The sequence below is a fragment of the Lycium ferocissimum genome, chromosome 11, assembly GCF_029784015.1.
Source record: "Lycium ferocissimum isolate CSIRO_LF1 chromosome 11, AGI_CSIRO_Lferr_CH_V1, whole genome shotgun sequence".
NCBI classification, from domain to species: Eukaryota; Viridiplantae; Streptophyta; class Magnoliopsida; order Solanales; family Solanaceae; genus Lycium; species Lycium ferocissimum.
In genome coordinates this window covers 44,563,151-44,579,014 of record NC_081352.1, presented here as the reverse complement: position 1 = coordinate 44,579,014, position 15,864 = coordinate 44,563,151, and the positions used below count along the sequence as shown (strand labels likewise).

Below are 15,864 nucleotides of genomic sequence, written 5' to 3'. Positions count from 1 at the left end.
CTATCAAGGTCGTGAAGGTTATCACAGACGATAACGCTGCAGACATGTTGACCAAGATAGTCCCGCTCGCTAAGTTTGCACATTGTAAGGACTTAGCGGGAGTACGCATCAACTGATGCAACTCCGAGAGAACAGTTGTTAGGTGGAGGTGGTATGTTCAACAATGGTTTGATTCTTTTGTTTCTTACAACGGGGTTGCCCAGTAAGCTTAGAAGTTTTGGCCGGAGTTGTTCATACACATGCTCGTGACGCAAACCAAGGTGGATATTGAAAGAGTTGGTTTTTTGTCTTGTGATAGAAAATCCATGTGACAATTTTAGTTGGATGATTTCTATTACTTGGAGCCAAAGGATGATTTACTTGGAGCCAAAGAATGCATTGCTTGGAGCCAAAGGATGCATTGCTTGGAGCCAAAGATGTGGAGGAGAATTGAAATGCCATGTACACTTGGAGCCCAAGTCATTTTATGCCTATAAAATGAGAGGCAATTCTTCTTTGTTCATAATCCCAAAAAAAAAAAAATCATACAATCCATTGTAGTGAGTAGAGAGTTGAGAGAGCAATTCTCTTAAGTGTAATTGGGAAATCTCCCCTTCCTTTGTTAATAATATAAAGACAACTGTTCTCTGGTGGACGTAGGATCATTTTGATCCGAACCACGTTAAATCTTGTGTTCTTTCTTTTACGTTTCCTCTAACAGAAGAAAAAAGTATGTTATGACTACCTCTCTCACGTTACTTGAAATGAATAATCCAACTAAATCCCGAAGCATCTCCTTTATGTATTTGGAAATTAAGTTTCTCATTTTAATCAGAACTGAAAAAACAGGTAAATGTAAATCAACAAAGTTAATTGGAGTTCAGAGAAGTGTAAAATAAATATTATGATTTATAAAGTAAAAGGACGAACAATGGCTATATATAAGTATATAAAACTTTGTACATGCATTGAAGACCTTTAGATATCCATTCATACAAACCTGCAGAAATATTAAATTACATACACAGTTAATGATTTGTTCAAGTAATAGAAATTACCTGAGAAACGTTTGGGAGATTTATTTCCAGGTAATTGATAGAAGGAAATAATACATAGACAAAAAATCCTTAACAGGTTTCCTGATGAACCTAATCCTAATGTAACATCGCATTAATGGTTGAAATCTGAGTAGAATCATTAGCTCATTGGTGATATTGTCATCATGCTTGAAATCCGAGTAAAATCATTAGTGCATTGGTTACTTTTCTCATGCTGCTAATAGAACATTTTTCAGTTAATCGGCGACTGCTTTCAACCAGGTTCAACTTGAGTGCCATAAATGAATCACATAGTCCAACTTTTGAAAAAGTTACAACTGCTGGTTAGTATGGCCATAATCCTTCACTAATGATGTTTACCATTTCTACAGTTTCTATCCCTTAGAACTTTTTGCAATATGCATGTTGTGTAAAGAATAAGAAAGCTATATATGATTCGTATTAATACTATTATTGAGAATTCTTATTCTATTTCATACAACCTTGGTAGGACATCTATTTTCTCAATTCGAGAACCCTCAGCTCAGTAAGCTCAATTTTGTTAATAATATTGATTTTATTTGAAATGTCTTTTACGTTGCTTCCGATAACTCTAGACGATATAGAGTTCAAAATAACGATTTAATAATGATGGTTCCCATTCCTCAGTATTTTATTTCATGCGCTACTGCATCTGGATTATACTTAAAAAAGTACAACTTTAGTTCTTACTTTATGGTGTTTGTTGTACTTCAGAGATATGGTGAGTTTTCAATATAGTTCCTTTTATCAGTTTCTTCACTTCTATAATATAGACATATACAACGACTACACATGTGCCACCTCCGTGTATAATGTAAAGATTGTGAAGCTTCTTCCTCCTTGAATGTCGTTGACAAAGAGGAAGATACAGTTCATCTTTTTCGAGTTTTTGGAAAAGGTTAGCCCCCTAACATGTAATGCTTATTTAGATTTGTGCGTTTATTATTATCCACGTACATTAATGGGTGGATGCTTTGAACCAGGTTCAACATCGGATGCCATAAATGAATAACATAGTCAAACCTTTGCAAAAGTTACAACTGCTGGTTATTATGGCCATAATCCTTCACTAATGATGTTTATCATTTCTACTGTTTCCGTCCCTTCGAACTGTTTGCAATACAGAGGTTGTGTAAATTATGAGAAAACTACGATTAATATTAATCGATTGTGCTCTAACTATCATTGAGAAGTCTTATCAATATTAGTAAAGGTTGGGTGTTCTATTATGAAGTTGTCTTTTCACAAAAATATCCTATTAAGGTGTGCAAGCTGCAGAAACATAGTATAACCATTAACACTTCTAAATGAAGCATGAAGGAGAACTTTGATTAAAGGCCTGGAATGATTGCAATTTGGCCTTAAGTAGAGGAGTAAATTGAGTGCATAGAATTTAAAATCTGAAAAATCAGTTTAACATGGAGGATATGAAAAATAATTGCTGCTTCTGTTATATACCAATACTTCCTTTCCTATCCCGTATAACTTGAGGAAAAACAAAATTAAAAGCTCTTTAATTCCTTTTTGATATCAGTCTTAGATCTCTTCCTACATATAAAGTTTTTTGGATAACACTTTGTAGTTGCATTTGAAGTCGAATACTTCAACACTAAAGTTTGTGAATCCACAAAGTGAAGCGTGTTTAAATGTTAAGATTATCAAATTTGATTTTCATAAATAAACTCCCTGAAATGCTTGCGAAACACGTGCCTAACAATAAAAGCAAGAGATTGAACTACAAGAGTAGGCATTACACTTCTTCTTATCTTACTGTTTGAGATTGACATATTAAACGATAACTTGTAGATGAAAACAATGTAAATGATTGAACTAATTGAATTTTATCAATATTGGGAGTTGTGTGATGGTTGTCTAAAAAAAGCAAGAAGAAAGATTGTTTGGATATCTTGGGAAGTCAAAAGTGTAACAAATTTTTCTTCTATGTGAACATTTTTCTTTTAAGCTTGGTTAGGAACAAGTTCATGAGGATTGAATATTTGTGATCATGTATATATCCTTATTGCTTGGACTTTGAATATTCTACGTGAAAAAATATAAAGTTACGTCCAGGGGAAATACTTTAATAGTGTTGATAAGGCCTGGTAATAAATGAAGTATAAAGCCATTGCTCTCCACATGTAACATGTCAATCATGTTATACCGTAAATATCAAACTACATTCGACTTCCTATTAAGTCTTCTCATTTTTAATTTAACTGTTTGCAAGAGGGTTATTTGAAAGGAGATGAAGAAATTTAAATCGTAACCAGATTGTTGCTGCAGCAAGTGATCGAGTCAAAAGGAAAATACAAGCTCCGTGTAATGTTCCTCCTTTTTATATTTCAGGTAGGCAATTTTTCCTTTTTCCAATGTCTAAAGAACTCTATGTTTTGCACGTGTCCCTTTTACTTTTGTTTTATGCTGTTGAGTAGTATTTGCAGTTTGTTTAAGTTCTTGAGTAGTATTTGCAGTTTGTGTAAGTTCACAGTAATGTAGTTCATGAGCAATAGTAGCCTGGTGAAAGACATTTAGTCCTTGTAATTTTTTCCCTGTAAAAATATGAAATATAAGACCGTAACTCAAAGGCCGACCAGGAATTTAGAATAGTGGGGGTACTACTACTCTGTGGTTACAAAATGTCAGGAAAAACATTTTGTGCGGATACTGAAATGGGGAATCGACTTCGAGCACTGATAAATCAAACTTGAGTTGATTATGGGGCAAGGGAAGATTAATTCTTACAGTGTTTCTCTTATTTTTAACAAGCTGGAGAGGTCTCTCACGCATGTTAGTTTTGCAGCTTTGGACCTAAAGTGCACTTTTCCATTCTAATTTTCTGCAAATACTTGATAATATTATGTAACACATCAAACTTTCTCTTTATTTAGCACCAAAGTCATTTTAATGATTAGGCAAGATATCTTGCTTGGGCTCTCCTGTAATTGGCAGGTTCTAATACCTTTCTCAAGGAGTTTCGAAGGAAATTAAAGAGGAAGCTTAGTATAACGCATGCAGGTAAATGATCGATCTTCCAAGTGAAGGCTCTGTCTCATGGAAGATGAGAGCATTTACTTCTCTTGATGGCTGGTCAAGTAACAATACTATTCTGAAGATGCCCGATAATTGGCGACTCTTTGGTCTTGAACCTTTCTGGTAGTGTTACCATAAATTTACTCTCTTTAAGAAGAGATGTGAAAGCTGCTTTTGGTTTGACATTTCTATGTTACAGTATTTGAGACCAAATGAAAATCTAAAAGATAAAGAAAGGCGGTACATAGTTAGCTTGGTTAAGGCGTTTCTTAATGCTCGAACAATAATTCTGGTGAATGCATTATTGTAGATGCAAAAATGATTTATTTATTGACAAAAAGTTTAGAGAATGCTAGCTATGCAGTTGGACAACGAATGTTGGAACTCCTCTGCATGGAAAAACCTATGAAAAATTCTTTTGCAGTTTATTCTCTGTACTATTTACTTTTAACTTAAGTATAATTGGTAAATATAAAATCTATTTTGAGCCTTGCACTTATATTATATGAGTTAAAATACTAATCAAATCTTACCTTTGATGTCCAATGCAGTGAAAAACACAAGCAATGGTGTTGATGTGTTCATATGTAGCAGTTAGACGAGATTTCAATCAATGAAGCTAATTTTGGTTGGTGAAGGCCTTTTTTGGGTTAGCTCTGTTGGAAGGCAAATGTAGTGATTCAATTGAAGACATGTCTAAGTATGGACATAAAAAATTTCAGTCCTTGTGTTGTATCATATTAAAATTGTTATTGTTAATTTGAAGGAATAAAAATCTAGAGCCTACATTGACGTGTAGAACTTACTGTTGGGCCCGTGCAACGCACGGGCATCGCTATCTAGTACCCTTTAGTTGTAAAAAGCCTGTCTAGCAGTTTAGCTACTAAATTAAATAAATAAATAAAAAAGTATTTCTACCTCCAACATGAATTAATTTCAAACTCAATTCACACATCTCATTGACTACCAAACACTAATAAACAGTTAATGAAAGCACCCAGTGAACCATATAATCTAAGAGAACACATGGTTTCTAGGAAAATAAGAACTGCACTGCATACCAAACAAATCCTTTGCAAGTCATAGTGCTGGTCACTTTTCAAGGATAACAGTAACAACAACATACCCAGTATAACCCCATAAGTGGGGTCTGGGGAGGGTAGGATGTACATAGACCTTACCTCTACCTTTGCGGGGTAGAGAGGCTGTTTCCGAATAGACCCTTAGCTCATTACGAGGATACCAGTATCTATTGTAAATCCATACAGAATCTGCTGCAACAGGTTCACTGTAATAGGCGTGAGTCCTGTTCTTGGTAGCTTGGCTGTGGTTCTGAAAAACTGCACAAATAAACTCCCATCAGAAACTCTTATTGCATCAGATAAGAAAGATTAAAAGTCTAACCTGTTAGCAGTGCCTTCAATATTTCCACCGTCGCAATTGTTACGTTTATAGCACGGAAGGATCTTCAATTGGAGTACTCCGTCCATTTGTGATGTTATACTTCGCATTTGATATCCATTCCTATGAAAATGTCCATGTAACAGACACCAATCAAGACATATTATAGTTCAAATTTTCATTGTACTTTTAAACTGGTACAAGGATGAAATTTGTTAACTCTTTATAAGATAGAACTGAGGGGCCTACCGAGCGTTCATAAGAATGAACATAAACAGCAAACACCATGTTAACCTTGCTCTGAGCAAACCTAGACTCAAACATTACTCTCATGCTTTCACCTTCCATGTAATGGTAGTATTACTGTTGTACCATGGATGAGAGAAGCAGAACAATTAGCCATGAATCTCAAAATGCCAAATTCCAACAGCATTAGAATTGGTTAACTGCCATAGAAAGATGATGCAAGGAAATTGAAATACGAACTACCATCCATCCATAGGAATTCCATATCCATGCTTGCACATCCTTCCTAAGATCTGATGAAGTTTATCCTTTTCCCCCCACGCTGTGTAGTCTTTAAGTAATATCCAAACTGTTTTCTTTGAGATGTCCAAATTCACATTATCCATCTCGCTAACAACTCTCTCCATTTCAAAGAGTCGTCTTTGTGATGCATACATAACCATCTTGCAGTGGTAAAGGGACCTGCATATTTTCCAACCAGCACATTCCGCACGGCTAACAAAATTAGCAAGTTTGTCCACTGCATTATTTCGGTAGTAACTTGAAATGATGCAACGCATGACACCAACCGTTGTGACAGATGTGTTACGTTTAAATGCCTCATTTACTGAATTTTCCATCTCGTCTAATAAATCCTCCTTGCATACAAACATATCAATATGACATTCAACCAAGGCCTATAGTCATCTTTAGGAATCAACCTCATCAATTCCTCAATCTTTTGAACTTTATTTACGTCAGAACTTTTACTGTAAGCACATATCATAGATCGAATTAATGGGATTCCATACTGATCAACATGACCTTTGACAAGCTCATAGATTTCTTCCATTTTATCCAACTTACCAGAATATGCATATCCTCGAAGCATCAATAAATGGGTAGTAAGATCAGGTTTTATAGTTCCCGCCTTCATGATTCTATACGTCTTCTCCACATCATCCCACATCCACCCTGTGATATACCCAGCAATTAAATAGTTGTACGTACTAACATTTGGGCAGATATTCAAATCATTTATTTCTCGTAAGGTTGCCTCCATGTGATTATCAGCATTAATCTTCCCAACACCGAGATGAGTATGTTACAATAGTTGGAGTACATGTTGCCTCCTTCTTCAAGTCCCCAAAAACTGATTGACACTTTACAGCCAAACCATTGAACATATATGTAGTCATAAGGGCATTATATAAAGAGGTCGACTTGAGTTGTTTGTTGGAAGCCTCCTTGAATAGTTCGGCTGCAAGAACAACACCTTTAACCTTCCAGCCACAAGAATAGCCTTGGAATGCTCCTCAACTGTCATGGGAGTCCAGTAATCCAATTGTCTTCTTGCTTCTCAACTGTCATGGGAGTCCAGTAATCCAATTGTCTTCTTCTCCAGTCAAAAGCCTGATAGAAAACAGTCAAAGTATATTACTTCCTCAACGAGAAAAAATGGCGGTGGTCATAGACTTAACATCAGCTCTTAGGTAAAAGGCATTGAGAAGAAACTATGTAATACAGTAAAGGCATACAAAACAATTCTTCAACTGTGACTAGTAGAAAGGCACAGAATCACTGTTGATTAATCGGAAGGAGAATTGTTTGATATTGCCAAAAGAAGAGCAAACACTCATTTTTGTTTCGTCCACAAACTCAGCTCATTTTATTTTTTGCACGCCTAAACTTACATAATCTAATCATAAAAGTTATACTCATGCAATAACTATATGAGGTCCCAATTTAATTCCTCTTTGACCCCAACTCCATTCATAAATTTGTTTTATCGTATTTTTCTGTCAAAAAATTGGTGGTTATCGGAGTTTTATGTAGTTTCTAACTAACAAATAATCAATATCCACCAGACAAAATAATAATCACGCCAACCATCAGTAAACAAAATTGGTTCCGTTATAATGAGGATGATATCATATGTTGCTAAAGTACAGATATGAAGTATATTACATACAGAAAGAGAATCACCTGGAGGGCTAGTACGGGCGAAGATTTTAGCTGCGTTAAGAGCTCAACAACCGCAGAACCATCTGCATACCTTCTAAACAATGAACCCCTCTATCTACTAATATTTTCTCAATCTTTTCAGCATCACCACTGTATGCTAGCAACTCATCCCTTAAATGTGAAACCCTTTCTCTCATATCCTGTTTGACCAACGAATCAGAGTGACTCCACCTGTCTGCGAACAAAGCAAATACCTGTGGCCACGCAGGTTGGGAAGAAGAAGGTGCCGCGCTTGCTAGTCCTCGGACCCACAACGTATTGGCTGAACCTCTTGCAATTGTGTAACATGATGAAAGCTTTCTATGATCTTCAGAAAATCTTTGGAGAACTGCTTCCATCTGGAAAGCATCCGGGATCCTCCATACCGTCTTCATCGTTGACAAATAGGTAAAATGGTACCCTAATTTACATATATTTCAAAAGTGTCAGCCAACTTGAGGTTTTCAAATGGTTAATTCCTTTCGTTCAGCAGCTTAGATAACAACCTCCATAACATCAATATTAATTCCAACTTCCGCATTTATCTCAAAAGTTATTCTCTATCCAAACAGAAACATTTCAAAACACACAAAAACAATAGAACTTCTTTCAAACCCATCTTCTATCCAAGCAAACCATTTGAAAGCCCAAAATTATGGAAAAGAAAATGAAACTGAAGAATCATATGATATATGAAATATTGAATGCTCCCTCCTTTATGGTCCACAAAACATAAATAACACTAACAAATCTGATATATCATCACATATACAGTCAAGATTCACCATACCCAAGATTTCTTCTGCAATTATTTTATATCCAGACAAAAAATAAATTAAACCCCACAAATAAGCCCCAAACATTAGATAATGACCTTTTTTACGAGCTACAGATACAAGAGAATCGGAGGAAAGGAGGGAGAAAGAGGGTGAAACGCAAAAGAGCATAAACAATGACGCAGAGAGTAACAGGTGGAAACAAATACATATATGCAGATGAAACATGCAAAATCAGACACATGTAGAATTGACAAGCAAACCAAAGCTTCCCTGTGATATTCTAGCATATTTCTCACATTACCTCTGTATGCAAACTATGCAATTACCAATATGGAGCAAATAGTAAATACTACTGGAAAATAAAGCTTGAAAGAACCAAAAAGGTGCACGCCGCAACTCCAGGAAAACTCTAGCAGTAGCTAAACAAAAGAAAGTTGCATACGCGATGTATCTAAAAACCTAAACGTTGTAAAGATTCAAAGAGCATTTGGCCGTGAGAATTATTCACTTTTTACCGGAATATTTTTTCACTTTATTTCAAAATCAGTGTTTGGCTATAAAATTTCCAAATCCAACTTGGAACTGGATTTCAAACGTATTATCCAATTCAACTATGGTGTGTATAGTTGAGTTTATTTTTTAAGAAAATGTCACCAGATTTAGGGTGTGTTTGGTATGACAGAAAATGTTTTCCGGAAACTGTTTTTTTATTTTTTTTTTGTTGTACTTGAATAGAAAATGTTATCCTCAAGATAGGAGAAAATGTTTTCCATAAAAATTTGAGGGAAAATATTTTCTGGGTTAATAAAAACGCACCAAAGCATTTCGCAACCCACCCCCACCTCCCGCAACCACCCCCACTCCAAACCACACCCCACCCTACCACACCCCCCCATCCCCCACATCCCACCTTCTAACACCCTCCCCACCCAGGGCGGAGCCAAGCATAGCCAAGGAGGTTATCTGAACCCCCTTTGACAAAAATTTATATTATTTATACATGGTTAAAATTATTTTTTATGTATAATAGTACATGCTGAACCCCCTTCAACTTCTTCGTGTGTTCACTCATACAAATTTTGAACCCTTAGCGAAAATTCTGGTTCCGCCACTAGCCCCACCCACCCTACCTTCGACCACCCCCCTCTGAATTTTCGTTTTCATATAATTTTTTACTTTTATTAAAAAAATTATAAAAAATATAAAAAAGTTTCTTACCCCCACCACCACGAAGCAACCCACGCCCCCCCCCCCCCCCCCCCACAACCCTCATCCTTTTTTTTTTGGTTTTTTACACCACTCCACTTTCCCCGGCAGCCTATCCCAACCCGTACTCCCCACCGCCAAAAATTGCACTCTGATTTGCTTTGAGTATATGCAAATGCTCTTAAAATAACATTTTTCAACTTCTGTACTAATAAATACAAGAAAATGAGCAGGAAAATCACTTATTTTACGAGAAAATGTTTTTGTCATACCAAACACACCCTTAAGATTTTTCTTAATCTCCAATTGTTTCTTTTCAAAAAAAAAAAAAAAAAAAAGAGACTGTAACTTACCTGACGACAAAGAAAACGGACGAGCGCAGGTGGATCAATCTCAGTGAAGTGTGAAGTGAGTGAACAAATGACACTTTGTTTGGAATCCCACTAGGCCCCGTTTGGACATGGTTTGAAAACATGGTTCAAACCATGTTTGGACATGTAATTTGGATATTTTAAATTGTTTTCTGTTATAGACATAAAAACCCCACAAATTGTGAAAACTATCAAAACGTTCTCAATTCTTATACAATCTTACCAAATGAGCAAGTCATAGTTCATAACAAAAGTAGTACAATACTAGAAGGTCTTTCTAAAAAATACAACATCAATTAATCAAACTTTAGTTCAATAAAAATGAAAATTTAACATGAATAGTAATGTAGCTACTCTTTAATATAATCCTCCCACATATATTAAAGGTTGGTAGACATAAATAAAGGTTGGTGGAAGTTAATGAGATTGGTAAATGATTGATGGAGGTAATTGTTAAAAATATCTATCAACTTATGGGTATTTTTTTACAAAACATAAACTTATGGGTTAAATTTTATATTTAAAAAAGTTAAAACCATGGTTTCAAACCCCAAATCATGCCTTTTTGAATGATTTGGGGTTTGAAACCATGAGTGAAAACGTATGTCGTCGTTTCAAACCATGGTTTGCAGACGCATGGCCAAACGCCTGCTAAGTCCTAACAAACGAATACAAGTGCTATGCCTTGGGCTAATGGATAAGTGCTATGTTTTGGGCTCAAGTGTGAAGGGTACTGGATTTGGGCCTACACGTAAATCCAAGAGTAACGGTTTTTGTAAATTTCAGGGGATGCTCTATTTTGATCACGCTATTTAATTAATATCCTCCTTGTGTTTTGTTTTTGCACGAATAGCCACTACTCTTCTCGCTTCTTCTTGCTCAAGCGCATATGACTGAAGTGTAGGCATATTGAAAAAAAAAAGGTGCGTTAATTGGGTTTGTTAGACTTCTTGTGTTTTGACATATTGATGACTGAGGTGCATACATACATGAAAAATTATTTTTGACGAAAAAATTCAGACACAGATGACTGAAATTTTAGCTTATTTTTACATGTACTTCAATCATGGACGACTGAAGATCAGGCATACATGAAAAAATTCTAACCAATTTTTACACGCATGTCAGTCAAAAATTTCCAAACTTTGCCTTGACAAGTCATACCAAACATCAGGCGAAAATTACTGATGTTCGATCTTCAAAAAGCTACACTTTCAGACGTGACTGTTTGAAGTTGTCAAGCTTCGGGGGCGAAGTGGGTACTCCTGCAAAAACGAACACAAGGTGAATGTTACTTAAATGGCGCAATCAAAATAAGGTATTTGTGTACTTCCTCAGTGAGGCTTAAAAACTGACCACTAAAATTTATACTTTTTAAAACCATCTCAATAATCTTGGTTTTGTCTTTGATATCGATATGATTCAGTATATTTATATTTTTGGTATTCTTATAAAGTCATCTGATAGTCACACTGTTATTAGAACCTTTAATATAGTGCACAAAGTATATAATTCTCATGATCAAATTAGGAGACCAAGAGAGATTGATGCGAAACTTACCAATTCTTTTCTACATGACTTATAATATCACCTGTCATAGAATGAACATGAGAATTCGTAAAATAACACATCACGCCATCTAAAATATATAAGAAGATAATGCTCAATAACAAATTTCATATAACCTCGGCCACTAAACTCAAAATAAACCTTTATATTAGGAGCTTTTTGTTATCACATGAGCAAAATAAGCAACTCTTTAGGATAAATTTCTCTGCTGCCATTGAAAAGAAAAAATGCAAACTGCAAATTATATAAAGATGTTTGGCAATTTTATATGTACATTTAGATTAGGAGAAGTTTTTAAAGTAAGCATTTGATTATAAGGAATGTATAAAATGAAGCAAAGTTTGGTCAAATCAATACTCTAGCAAATCGTAACAACTAATTATGATCAAAGTATTAAATGTTCATCATATATAAATAATGCAACATAATAATTCACAAATCAATCAATGAAAAAGAATTTGAAACTACTCCAAAGTATATTTAAGAAATTATTTTGAATCTACCTGAAAATATAAGGGATCACTTTTATCGGCAATTTTAGCTTTACCTTTTATATTTACATTAACTAAATTATTATTATCTATAAAAAAATATATTGTAACACTTGAAAAATATCGAAGAGAAACTGCTAAGACAAAAGAAGAAATAGAAATTAATTCAGATAATCATTGGTAGTAGAGTCGTTGTTGGACCCTACACAGTTAAGGCCTCATTTGTTTGCACTTAATGGACGTCTGAATCTGAATGGTTTAGACGCCATTAAGTGCATTTGTTTACATTAAGATCTAAGCACTTATTTGGTCTGAATAGGTCTTAATCATTAAGATCTTGAACAAAGTCTGAATATCATTAAGAGGTACCCACTCTAAACCTCCCACCCCCCACCACCACCCCCCCCTCCCCACTCACCACCAACACCACCCCAACCCTCTCACCCCCACCTACCCGCCACCTACCCCACCCCACCCCCACTCCCACCCCCACAACCCATCCATCCACCCCTAACCCTACCCCCACACACCCTCCACCCACCCCCAACCCTACCCCCTACACACCTTCCACCCACCCCCTAACCCTAGCCCCCACCCACCATCAACACCACCCCAACACCCTCCATCCCCACCTACCCACCCACTATCTACCCCCAACCCTATCCCTACACACCCTTCACCCACCCCAACCCCGCCCCCACACACCCTCCACTCACCCCCCCCCCCCCCCCCCCCCCCAACCCTCTCACTACCCACCACAACCCTCCCACCACCACCTAACCTCAGCTACCAACCCCACCACCCACCACCACTACAAATATTTCATCATTACTAACAAACATAAATGTTGCATTTTTTTATCAAATAGTATTTTTATTTTATTAAATTTGTATTTATTTTCTAATATTTAGTTACTTTCTTATTTGAATTATATATTTATTATTTTAAAATAAATTCAATATGCACATTCAGATGTCGAAAAACAAACAATCTTAATCATTCAGTGTTCAGATCTAGGGACAACATCTTAATCATTCAGATGTGCATTCAGATTCAGATGTCTTAATCTTAATGAAAACAAATGAGGCCTAAATCTTTCTGTAACAATCACTTTTTATACAACAATTCATTATGACAAGCAAATTTTCTTTGGATCAATTTTATATTATATTTTACTTTTCTATAAAGTCTTCTATCTAAAATAACAATATCCATCGTTATAATGATATACTTCAATTACAAGTTCTTTTGCATTTCTTTAACCTAATATTCATGTAGCTTGTTGAAATTGTCGAGCTTATATTCACCATTTTACCTCCTACTCAAACAACAAACTACCAATCTTGAAATTTTACTGATTCTTGGAGAAAAAAGAGAATTTTTTGTGACTCTGCTTTTTGATAATCATTGATAGCAGAGTTGTTGTTGGACCCTGTCCAGTTAAATCTTTTTGTAACAATCACTTTTAAACAACAATCCATTATGACAAGCAAATTTTCTTTTTATAGATTATTATATTATATTTTACTTTTTTATAAAGTCTTCTGTCTTTAAATAACAATATCCATCGTTATAATGATATACTTCAATTACAAGTTCCTTTGCATTTCTTTAACCTAATATTCACATTTTTTGACATTATCAAACTTTTATTCACCATTTTACCTTTTGCTCAAGCAACAACCTACCAATCTTGAACTTTTACCGACTCTTGGACAAAAAGAGAATTTTTAGTGCCTCTACTTTCTCAGCGAGATTCTTTATGACCAAATTGCTTCCTAAGTTGAAATAATAAAGAGATCTTGAAAGGTGCTTCCAAGTTAAATTTTTGTGGCTCTATCATATATGTTAATGAATGCATATCAAAGACTGATAATTTCACCTTACTATGCTATTAGCACCAAGCAGAACTTAAAATATTTTCAGGGGTCATATAAAACAACCACCATTTTCTAGGCTTCTAGGCTAATATAGTATTATTCACTAATAAATGAGCAAGACTAATTTATAGTAACGTGGGATCAGCTGTTCATTTTAGTAATAGATAAGGAAAAGAGAGATATCTAAAACATCATAAAATATGATTATAAAACAGTTACAACATATCCTCAAGTTTTTTTTTTTTCATTATTCCCAAATTTCAAAAGGCTCCTAACGTAATTGAGGGCCTGCAACTAGGGGTGTTCATGGTTAGGCAAATACACTAGTTGTAGATAAAATCGATTCAAGTTTTAGCAGATAAGAGGAAATGAAGTAACTGCATTAGGCTACCACTTTCGTCTATAATTACATAAAAAAAAATACCTAAAAAACAGCACATATTATTAATGATTAGTGGACAAACCCACAACAAGTGGTTGGAAGATTTATTTGTTACTAATAAGAAGTACTAATAATTATTTGAATAGCATATCTATATTTAATAAGAATAATTTTTGGGAGCCAATTTTTTAAGGCCTAAAACAAGAGCTTTACTGGCTAGGGGTGCAGCCGTCCTTGGTTGCAATAGTGCGCCACTAGTGATTTGTTATAACTTAATCATGAGTTCACAAAGTGCGCCATCAGTGATTTTGTTATATTCCAACCATAAGATCACATAGTGCATCTCTCTGTATTTCAGTTTTTAAGATAACCAATCTCTAAAATATACAATCAACACCAAAGTTAATAGATTCATGTTCATCCATTAGGCACAATATGTGAATTTTGAAGCTTAAGGGTTTTGGATTCTGGTCCTATTATTAATGGATTCCTTAAGACAAATACAGAATTTGTACCAGAACTACGGGTTCACCTGAACGGTAAGCTATACTCTAGCTCCGCCCCTAGTCCGCTAATGACATTGTAGGTGGAAGAAAAACATGAACAGTTTAATCCAATCAATAATATATATTTGCATTAAACTTTTCAAAACTTCTTTGTGCCAATAGCCAAGAACTTGACATCTTGTGGTTGAGCTCAAACCGTTACAACATGGGTGGAGTTTGTGGAACATGATCATCACATCAGAAAGTCAATCTCTTCACTCTTCAATTTTCAAATATTCAGTTCATAGGAAACTATTCATGAGCAGAAAGGAAACGAGAAAACATTAATTAACCATAGAAGTTCATTCTCTTCTTCCTCTTATCGAGGTATCATCGAGGTAAATGTCATCTCATTTATGGATAAATAATCTAACTGCTGAGATTGCCAGTTGCTGCGAAAAGCAGGTTCTTTTGGTTCAGGGATTGATAACGTTTCGTTGCTTAACATGACAACTATATCAGACATTGTTGGCCTATCGATTGGGATTTCTTGAACACAAAGAAGGGCAACCAGAATCGACCTTGTTGCTCTGTTGCTGTCGCAGGTTTCTCTTATTGGATCAATCAACTCCAACAGTCTTCCTTCTTTCAACTTATGGTATGCCTAAAAAGCCAGGAGATTTGCATGATAGATGAGAAAAAGAAAAAAAAAAAAAAATTAACTTGGACTAAGTTTTCAAATGAATACTATACTTACCCATCCTAAGAGGGAAACAGAAACTTCAGTCACAGAAAAGTCTGAGTTTCGTTCACCACTAAGAATTTCTAACAGCAGCACTCCAAAGTTGAACACATCTGATTTATCTGAAAATTGACCATACAGTACATATTCTGGAGACATATAGCCACTGTGCCAGCATTTCATAAATCAGTCTTCGTTAGATATACACAAGAGACAATGACATAAAAGCTCAGAAACCAGA

The 15,864-nt window shown here is 35.3% G+C and overlaps 1 protein-coding gene, 2 long non-coding RNA genes and 1 pseudogene across 3 annotated transcripts; 1 reads left to right on the top strand and 3 right to left on the bottom strand.

The window, feature by feature from the left end:
• Positions 1-2,413: 2,413 nt before the first annotated feature.
• LOC132036771 (uncharacterized) lies at positions 2,414-4,452 on the top strand. Its single transcript, XR_009409665.1, has 2 exons — positions 2,414-3,404; positions 4,008-4,452. It is a non-coding gene; the product is annotated as an uncharacterized LOC132036771 (long non-coding RNA).
• A 620-nt stretch (positions 4,453-5,072) lies between these two features.
• Positions 5,073-5,567, bottom strand: LOC132037853 (uncharacterized). The gene is made up of 2 exons (XR_009410059.1): positions 5,493-5,567; positions 5,073-5,420 (listed from the first exon to the last, which is right to left on the bottom strand). It is a non-coding gene; the product is annotated as an uncharacterized LOC132037853 (long non-coding RNA).
• Positions 5,568-5,594: 27 nt separating this feature from the next.
• On the bottom strand, positions 5,595-8,113 carry LOC132036639 (pentatricopeptide repeat-containing protein At2g30780-like; annotated as a pseudogene).
• Positions 8,114-14,950: 6,837 nt separating this feature from the next.
• Positions 14,951-15,845, bottom strand: LOC132038680 (cysteine-rich receptor-like protein kinase 10). The gene is made up of 2 exons (XM_059429368.1): positions 15,639-15,845; positions 14,951-15,545 (listed from the first exon to the last, which is right to left on the bottom strand). Exons 1-2 carry the CDS (start codon positions 15,804-15,806, stop codon positions 15,261-15,263), a joined length of 453 nt encoding a protein of 150 aa, XP_059285351.1. The 5' UTR covers positions 15,807-15,845; the 3' UTR covers positions 14,951-15,260.
• Positions 15,846-15,864: the final 19 nt, after the last annotated feature.

Excerpts from the sequence above, each read along its gene's own strand:
- LOC132038680 (XM_059429368.1), bottom strand. The coding sequence starts at position 15,806 with ATGAAATGCTGGCACAGTGGCTATATGTCTCCAGAATATGTACTGTAT. Across the intron at positions 15,546-15,638 it reads CTGTTTCCCTCTTAGGATGG|GCATACCATAAGTTGAAAGA; the intron begins GTAAGTATAGTA and ends CTGGCTTTTTAG.